The following is a 10,015-nucleotide window of genomic DNA, read 5'->3' on the forward strand; positions in this document are numbered from 1 at the left end:
GTCTTCTACCCTCAGAAATCATGGCTAATTATCAGGACATTCTTCCTTTCCTCTTCAGAAAGCTGTCTTTTAATCACTGTCAGATCCCAGTAACATGGGGATAAGACCAGAAAGCAAAACGAGGTCTACTAGATTACTTGAGAACAAGGAAGCAATAATTATTAAAATGGTTTTAGTCATACATATCTCATTTCTCCTTCACTTCAGCAGGGTAGTCTTCCCTACTGTTAATCTTTTCAGTGAAAATGGGTAACAGCATCCCAAAACCTCTCAGAAAGGTCTGCTGCAGCTCTGCCTATAAGTTCGTGTGACATAAGCAAAGTTCTCCAATTACAGAATATGTGATATTCTGCTCCATCTCCTTATGTAAGCTAGACTGCTTATTTTCATCTGTTTTGGAAAGGATTATCTAAAATAGTATTGGTTTACAGATAAATTCTGTTAATAAAGCAGGACCTTATCCTTGCTTATTATATCAAACTCTAAGCCAGATGGCTTGTCAGTTCCCCTCCTCCTTTTGAAGAAATATTCATACCACAGCACCATACTCAGAATGTGTTACTAAAACTCAAGAAAAAAGTCCTTTTATTACCTTTTCATGTTTGGATCCTATAAGAAGATAAGTGGGTCCTTGATCTTTGGGGTGGATAACAACAGTGTAATGTGTTGATAATAAACTGCGACCACTAGCCTCATAATCTTCATCAGAATCACATGATCTATCAACTTCTTCAACCTTCGCCTCAAAAAGCTTGATTTGACCAAGAGGAAACTAAAAGTAAATATCAGAAGTGGTGAGAGAGCAAATACTTGCTTGGGTGCACACTCCTTTTATATTTCTGATTCTACAAATAGAAAGAAAAACATGAACTACCATCAATACCCAATTATATTTATTCACTTTCATTCCTGCCAAGGAATGTCAGATAAGCCACCTGTTGCAGAGAGCAGAAGGAGAATATATGCCAAATACTGAAAGTGAGATTTAAAAAAATAGAAATAAAAATGTTTCTAGGTCTGCTTCTTTATCTATTTAAGGCAATTAATGTCTGTTAGGGTGAAAGAAGTAATTCTTCAAAGTTTCCTGATCTGGTTCCAAGCAAAAATTTCCTGGGCCAAGCCTAGAACTTATAATAGTATAATCTTGTTATTTCGGAGGGACATACTGTGGTATTGACATTGCTATTTTTCTCATGTATAAATTCAAAAGGTACATTATTTCTGTGGTAAACCTTCTCATTTGGTTTCATTCTCCAGCGTGATAGATCACAGTGCTTGAGTGTTAAGTTGCATGTGTAATTGTGATCATTTTAGCAGGAATTATTTTATAAGAAATTGCATTAAAAAGGTAATTGTCACAGAAGTAATTTATAGTCATCAACAAGAAGCCACAAGGAACACAAATAGAGCACTCCATTTTCACAGCTGGGTGACAGGACTCACAACAACAGTTCTTACTGGCTGTTTTATACCAAGTTCTGTTCTTTCCCACAGCACCATTGCTCTTTGTAACACACCCGGATGTTTGAAAGAGGGTTGTTCAATGGTGTAGCGAAGAGGCCTTGGCTACTGTTGCTGTGTTTCTGATATCTAGCAACGTTTGTTTCTTTTTTTCCCTTCGGTAAAGGGACAGTTGGGCACTACAGATACGACCATTTTATTTGTGCCACATTCATGTGTAAGCCTGAAGTAAGTTGACTTGAAATATAACCACCAGTGAAAAGCAGATGAGGTTTCTCAAGAATGCTGTTTCAAAATTGAAAATATGATTCTGGAGAGTAGCTGGCAAGTTTCACTCAATCTGAGATGGGTTTCATGAATACTTGTTTGATAAAGTTCCAATAATTTTGAGAAGAACATGGCATAGTGGTGGCTCTTTATTCCAGTGCTGTCACTAGTAAGAATTAAAGTTGCATGTGGTGATTTTTATTTTCTGTGGTGCTTATGAAGTATTGAACTTTTTGAACACGGTAGGATTCTGAGAATGAAGAGATGCTGTTTCATATAGAAATAGCCAAGACTGATTTATTCACAAAGTTTAATTAAAACACAGTTGAGTGATTTTTAAATGTGAATTCCATTTTGAAAGGAGACCACTTAAATGGACTTTTTTACTGTATTAACCACTGCTGATATTGTGTAATTTGTTTCTGCACAGACATATTCAGCTACAGCAAACATACTTTTAATTAGCAAAATGTTGAACATTAGAAATGAACTAGCTCTGGAGAACTTCTCATACAAATTCTGCTTACAAAAGCTAAATTCTTATTCTATTACAAGCTAGCAAATCAGTTTCAATTTTGCTTTCAAAGGGCAGCAAAACGTCTACCAAATGTGTGTGAAATATTCACAAGAATCCAGCAAAATTCTTAGATAATTTGAAAGGGTATCCTAAAACCTCAAAATCTTCAATGGTAAAAACGTGTCATTTCATGGACTCTAAATGCAGAGGTGTCTTCATAGGAGAAGATGCAAGTTAATTTTAATGTTTCTGTAAGATGAGCTAGAGATTAATACTCTTGTCATTTGATTCCCCAGCCCTGTATCCCACTGTTGCTTATAATGGCTCAATGGATTGCTACCATTTTGTAAAGTGTCAGCATTTTATTTTTGTAGAGATAGGTAATAATGGCAGGAATCAAATATTCACAACCTCAGAGGTATTAACAAGAATTCTTGTAGTCTTGTTCCTGAGTCACCTCCACTAAAAAGATGTTTCTGGACAACAAAATTGCCTTGGGAGCAAAAGGACAGGTGAATGGATCCCATTTCTTCCTTTTCTTCCTCAACAGTATTTTCTCTAGGTTTTAGAAGTAATTTTCTGGAAACTTGGACTGTCAGCAAATCAGTGTCCCCCTTCGGCTAGGCATACAAAGATGCACATTGTATCATATCCCACAGGAGAAGGAGACCAATGGGCATGCTCTATATTACTCTCTGTTAGATAGGAACCTTCCAAGTTGACAGTCTATGAAGTCTAAATGTTTGGTAATCAAGATAAAATGGGCATATACTACCCAGGCCAATTGTACCTTAGTAAAACTGTAACTTACTGTTTAAAGTCTACTTCAGTATTGTTATCTTCCATTCACTGAGGAAACAACTAAGGGACCTACCTTGTCTTCTTGATTTCGGAAATAATACAGAATTTTTCCAACTAGGGTACACCAAACTCTTTTGGAATATCCATGTTTCACCTAAAATCACAGAACATCACAGAACATTAAGATAAAGAACAGCCAGAGAAACACACACTACATTTCACCATCTTTAAACTTTGATGATGTTGGGAATAAATGCCTAGGTTCAAATTCCTTTCCACATTACTAGACAAATGATTAAAACTGCCTAAGTCTATTAAAGACATAAGAATTAAAGCATTAGATGCTTGTCTAAAACCTAGTAAGGCCAGTGTGAATTTTTCATTTTTCTTTGGATCAGGCCTAAATTAGTGGGAGCTAAGGAAGTGAAAGAATTAAATGAGAAGAATTCCTTTTATACAGTATTCTTATTATCTTGAAATAATCTGTCTCAATGAGCAATACAGAAAAAAAAAGAACATTCCACTGAAGTAAGGTAGGTCAATTAGATACTGACACATAAGCTCATCTAGGATACCACTGAAGTGCAAATGAAGAACTAAACACAGAAACTAAGAAATTAGAAAGACAAGACCCACATCAAATTAAAAAAAGGAAAATATTTCCTGAAGTAGGTGAGTTGGTAGTCCTTCTGGATTATTCATATTATAAAGTACTGGGAAAGAAAATACATATCTGTTTTGCTTGTATTTATTTTATCGTAGGGCCATTTTCATCCAGGTACTCCTACGAAAAACAGAATAAAGCAGATAGAGGGATGACAAGTGTTCCTACCTTTGTAAGTAATCCCTTCATGGTTGGCTTGATTTCAGGCTGTATGAAGAGTGGGCTGGCAGCCTGTATTTTAAGAACATTCTGTAGTACTTTGATCCATTCTTCTAAGATGTTGGGAGAATCTGCAGTCAGGTAGTATGTTCTTTTTTCTGTGGTCAGCTATGCAGTAACAGAAAAGTCTTGAGCTTTAAGAACATTATACATTTGACCCTGCAGTTGGGGACAGGGGAGGGTGGTTTGTAACATTTACCACCCCAATGTAGTTTTACAACTCTGGGGGGACCTATTTTCCCCAAAGTGATTTTCATTAATGAAACATTCCATGATAAGGCAGAGCAGACAGACCCTTTCTAAGGCTTCATATGTAAAGTTCTAGGACAGCAGAGATGAAAAACTCAATTTTATCTCCTTTCAGAAAAATTCTCTAAACAATAATGGTGGGCCCCATGGTTAACCTATTTATATTTCATATGTGATGGTCTGACCTTTGTAGCAATGCAAATAAGACTATATGTAGGCCTTTCCATAGTGTCTATAACTAAGATGATTCTTTGGTTTCAAACAAAGGACACTGATAAATTCCAAGTCCACACTTGGATTTCCAGTGCAGTAAGGACTGCAAAAAGCGATTGGTTTTGGAGATAGAGGAAATAAATACCCACTGAAACACAGATGAGAAAAGCAGGCACCTGAATTGTTTGTTTTCCATCACCCCTTTCAATGAGGCTAGATGCATTCAACTCAATTTGACCTTGAGGTTTTCGAATGACATCACTCTGTATGGAAAGCATGGAAAAATATTTTAAATCTACCAACAAATAGCAATAAATAATGATAGAACTTATTTAAACATTAATCTTGATAAATACTTCCTAGTTAGACATTGAGTACTTTGTACACCTCTTAAGGAACTGAGTCCTGAATCACTTTTTAACAGCTCAGACATCAGGAATGCATTTATTTTCCTTCTAGCAGCCCTAGATTCTCAGCAAAAACAATCTAATATTAAATAGCAAATAAGTTACATGTACTTACTGGAGATTTGTAGTACAGTAATTCACCTCCTTTAAGCACAAACCACCGTCGTTTCCAGGTCTTTACTTTACCACCCATTTTTAACAGATATCCAGATTTTTCCAAAGGTTCCTGATTATTCGTAAGTCGGGTAAAAAGTAGTTAGGTACACATTTATACCTATACCCCTCAGAGTTATGTATAAATAGACACCCACACAGATATTTTAACAATGACTTAAAAGCATGCTAAGTAATAATTACACTATTTGATGAAACTTTTAGTCCAATGACAAAGTTTTTACAAGCATAATTTAAGACAAATGCCATGCATGTGGGATAACTAATAATATCCCTACCTACAGTTACAGTACATGAAAGACAGTAAGTTATTTGCCCAGAACTACACAAGAGAATGAAGAACATGATGATTCCTTATTTTACTTTCAAATTATTTATATTAAACAAGGAACAAAATGAATGCAACGTAAATATATAGTTTTTCCCACCTTGAGGTCCTAACCTACACCAGATATAAAGCACTGTTGATTCAGAGCTCTGCACAGAGATACTTTTAGTGTGTACACCAGTAGAACAGAGTTCACAGATTTGCTCTGTGAAGAAAGCTTAACTTAAATTCTCTTCATTACCAGGCAGTCTATCCACTTGTATGTCAAGACACTAACTACTAACACAGGCCATAAAAAAAACAGATCAGTACCCCGTAAGATTTGGTAGCAGTCTTTGAACATAAATATACACAAAGCACCATAGGTACACTTCTTCACAGAACTTCAGAACTCACATTTTTTCCATTATCACTAGATGAGGAAGAGGTCTTAGGAAGTTTCTGCTCTGGCTCTGAGCAGTCTGTATCTACTGAATATGCATCTGGAGGAATAGCATAGTCACTTTCTGATGTCACAGAAGACAGAGACACCCCTGAGTTAAAAGAAGAAAGATAATTTTTCTTGTTTTTTTATTACATTAGAAACGAGTGAGATTAGAATGGATATGCAGGAAGAATATCTGAGTAGGATCTGTAGGCAAACACAATTATCAACATAAATCCATCAGGAATCAAGCATTTGTAAAATACCATAGTATCAAACCATTAGCACAGTGCTAATACATGAATCCCATTTTCTTCATAAATAGAGTTTAAGTCACTTGTGAATGAAACAACAAATCAATGTCTTCTATACATTATCACCTGTTGTTATATTACAACACCTTTTTTAAGGAGGGACTTAGTGCTATGCATCATACTCTCTCTAGAAAATGAATACAGGATCTTTTATTGAACTAAGCAACTTTCCCCTTCCCCTTTCTATCTTTTGCTCTAGTATCTGGATTTCTCAAGCAACTGCTTCTCAAGACCCGCTATATGTTGACCCTGTAGGTGACTGCCTTTATTTTGCAATTAGTACGAATTTTTGTACTGAGGCTTTCTAAAAATCTAAATTCCAGATTTCAAGTTTTTTTAAAAGTTTATTAGCTTTGATCCTGAGCAAAATGCACTCAATTCTAGTGAATTAACAATAAAAATTCAAACTCCTCCCTTATTCATCATAGAAATAATTATTTTCAAACGTGAGCATGTCCTTTTTAAAGGACATTTTACTTTCTGATTAGTGTTCTTCACTGAAAGGTTACTCTCCAAGATTGAAATGACTTTGCCTTGTTTCCTTTGTTTCATTAATTTTCAAACTCATTTGCCAATTTTATCTTAAAAAAACCCCAACTCTTCTTGTTTATTTCTTTGGGAAGCCACCTGGGCTTTTGGAGTGGGTTTATCTCTTCTCATATAGGATCTTTAATAACAAATATGAAACTATTTATGCACCTACGGAAATTTGTGACTGCCTAAATTTTTAAACAATGTGATCTCAACACAGAAAGTACATATGTGATTTGTGGTTAAGAAAGGTTTCCATGTTTAAAACAATGCAAGGGGTATTTTCTGAGAAGCTCCAACAAAGGGCATAGTTTCATTTTATAGATACAGATATAAATTGTGGGTGAAACCAGCTATTAAATTGGCTAATTTACTTTTCCTGTTGTGCAAGCATGTAACATGAGATGTGTCTGCAGACACAGCACTGATTTTTTGCTCAGCATGATGGATCTGTTGGGAAGCAGAAACTAGGGATCCTTTTCACACTAATGTAGCAAAACTGTAACTACATCAATGCAGACAGACTTGACATCACATGTTGCTGGCACTGGAAAACTCCTGGTGGACCAGTGACTATCTACCTGTGCAAGTGTGACTGAGTAGAGCTCCAGCTGAGATTTTAACATGTTTAATGGAAACAACTGAATAATGTTATTTTGCATTTCCAAAGCATATAATGAAGGATCTTAACACTTGGCCTCACTAGGATATTGGATCACAGTCTCCCTTGTTTCCTCACATAAAAATGAATGAAGGCCTTTATTGCATGAGATAGTATCAAATACTGTCTTGAGGGAACTTTTCAACTTGCTTTCTGATCATGTTAAACTACTTTGTTTTATGAACTCGAATATATGCAGGTTTTTTTCTGATGGCAATTACTTTTTTCTAGGCCATTTTAACCTACCTACAGTTAACAGTCAAGTTAACTCTGTCCTTGGCAGGACAGAATATGGATAGGATGGAGCTTCTTGCTTTAAATGTACAGGTCACTTCTCCCCCATGACAACAGCCAGCTACTAGATTAATACCTTCAAAAGCAAGGTGTTAACAGTCTTTTCTCCTGCTAGAATAATAGATGCAGGCTTTGATAGCCGAGGTAAAATCATAGATTTAAAACGTCCATGCTGCTTAAGGAAGAAATCCGTTCGTAAGAAGATAATGTAGACTGCACATTTCCCCAGAGTTCACAGCAGTTACTCATTGCTACAGGTTTTGCCCACCTCGTTTCATAGCCCGAGGACTACCTGGACCGCTTCTGCTTCGAGAATCAGACTCAGAAGTCCTTGAGCTGGACCGAGAACTGTCTTCTTCCTCAGACCCTGATGACTCATCTATAAATGGGCTGTTGCTTATTTGAGTTGCTTTCTGGAGAAATGAACACAACATTCTTTGATGAAGTGTATCAGTCATTTCCTTCATACTGTAGCAGAGGTCTGCTGGCTTCTTACCATTCAAAGCTGTTCTTGGTTTGTGAGTTTTGGCACACAAATATCAACATAAAACTGAATTCCCTCTGCCCTCTGTATCCTCAACCCACCCCCACACTTTAAAACAGAAACTTGAGGTAGCTCAAAGCATGAGTCTTTCCGAATCACAAAAGGCAGCCAGAAAACAAACAATGTTGTGATTAGTTACTCCTGGCTATCTGACTATAAGCTGCTTTGGCACTGACACAAAGACATTTCTACACACACACACTTTTAATTATGGCATTGAACATGTGGCTCTGTTTAATAATTAACAAGCCTTTGGAAAAATCAGCAAGGAACCTAAGAAGAACTGATGGGTTAGTAACATTTTATAAGCAGCAACAATTTTTTTCACAGCTATTTAACAGTGCCATTACTTCTGGGGTTCTGTACTCTCTAAACATCATCTTGTGACATATTTGGCATAGTAGCATCAAATGTGAAACAGCAAGTTCCTGGATGTAAAGCCTAACTATATTAAAAAATTTCCTTTAAACAGTAATACAGTTACCCCTTTCAAAGTGGTGTAGACAGGAGTGGTCATGTTCTTATATATCAGAGATGTATATAATCCAGATATGGAGTATGAAGTTAGTGAAACAGCACCTAAAAAAGCAATATATTGTATAAATCACCTTCCTAATTTACCCCTCAATTAGCCAAATTCTTATGTCATTTTTTTGCATTGCTTAACTGCTATAAAAAGCAAACTAACTCCTGAACTGTTTTGTATGTGAGATTTATAGCTTTTTGAAATTTACAGTTGTTTTAAGGAGTATAAATGAATTTTAGTCATGACAACTAACACTTTTTGGATTGAAAGTATGATCTCTTACTTTGGTACCTGCTATAGATTCTTCAAATTGAATTGCAAAGAAAACTGGAGTGAATGAAGTACAAATCTGGGACAAAGTCAAGAGGCAAGGTAATAGACAACCTTGGAAAGATAACCAATGATCTTCTAGGTTTTAAATAGTAAATAACTGAATATTCAGAGAAGTATCTCAGAGAAAGGTGGGACATTTGGTCCTTGCTTACAAATCACCATAAGAAGAAAATTTTTGTTCATGAGACAATAAACAGCTACCTTTGTTCAGAGATTCCATGGTGAAAGCTTCAGATATCCTCAAACCAGATTTGGCTACAGCATAAATTCTGCTTTCCTATACAAGCAGAACAGATTCATTGTTAGATATTTGAAGCACAACAATTACTTATCCTCTGTTTAGTCTCCACATAGCTTCCTAGTCTTTGTGTTAGAACAAACATAATAAAATGCTTGATAAAATGGTGTCATCAGTAGCAGCCAAAGAACACATCCTTGTTTTAACTGCCATAAACACCACAACCATGGTCTGTTTCAACCTTCTTTCACACAGATACCTTCTTTTTAAAAATACTATTATCAAGGGCCACAGAAGTGATAGTGAGAAATTTTTTTAATGGAAGACTGTATATTAAGAATATAGAAAAGCCATTATGGAGGCAACTTTTGAACAGTTTTGTGTTAAAAGGCCACAAAAAGAAAACCTAAAATGAAAAAATATCCATTAAAATTTATACATAGAAAAGCTGATACATTAATGCATTATTCATCTCTGAATCATTAATAAATCTCTGCCTGTGGAAGTGAAGAATTAGTGAGTCTAGACACAGTTAATTTCGGCTTTTGTATAAGAAATATTAATATCTATTTTAACTCCCTGATTGATGGCTTTCAAATTTTACTTGGAAAAGTTATCAGTAACTTCTGTAGTCTGTAGTTGTCTTCTGCCAACTTAATTGTCTAGATTGTATGTGGTACAATGTTTAAAGGAAAGGGACTGACACCGGCACTCTTGGGCTCTATTGGTGTTTAAAAAATGCAGTCACAAGCCTCATTTGATAGACTCAAAAAGGGATATGTAACTTAGATGTGACATGAAAAAAAAAGTCTTATCTACAAAAACAGTGACTATATTTTTCAACAGCAGG

At 35.7% G+C, this 10,015-nt stretch overlaps 1 protein-coding gene across 1 annotated transcript in view; it reads right to left on the reverse strand.

The window, feature by feature from the left end:
- Positions 1–10,015, reverse strand: part of PLEKHH2 (pleckstrin homology domain containing, family H (with MyTH4 domain) member 2) — a 49,173-nt gene that overhangs the window by 15,133 nt on the left and 24,025 nt on the right. The window contains exons 8-16 of the mRNA XM_010004946.1: positions 9,129–9,204; positions 8,553–8,647; positions 7,793–7,937; positions 5,697–5,833; positions 4,914–5,024; positions 4,568–4,654; positions 3,879–4,037; positions 3,120–3,200; positions 593–772 (exon numbers count right to left, since the gene is read on the reverse strand). Coding sequence (XP_010003248.1) covers positions 593–772; positions 3,120–3,200; positions 3,879–4,037; positions 4,568–4,654; positions 4,914–5,024; positions 5,697–5,833; positions 7,793–7,937; positions 8,553–8,647; positions 9,129–9,204 — 1,071 coding nt within the window. The remainder of the gene's footprint in view (positions 1–592; positions 773–3,119; positions 3,201–3,878; positions 4,038–4,567; positions 4,655–4,913; positions 5,025–5,696; positions 5,834–7,792; positions 7,938–8,552; positions 8,648–9,128; positions 9,205–10,015) is intronic.

Source organism: Chaetura pelagica, unplaced genomic scaffold (assembly GCF_000747805.2).
Source record: "Chaetura pelagica isolate M959 unplaced genomic scaffold, ChaPel_1.0 scaffold13, whole genome shotgun sequence".
Lineage (NCBI taxonomy): Eukaryota > Metazoa > Chordata > Aves > Apodiformes > Apodidae > Chaetura > Chaetura pelagica.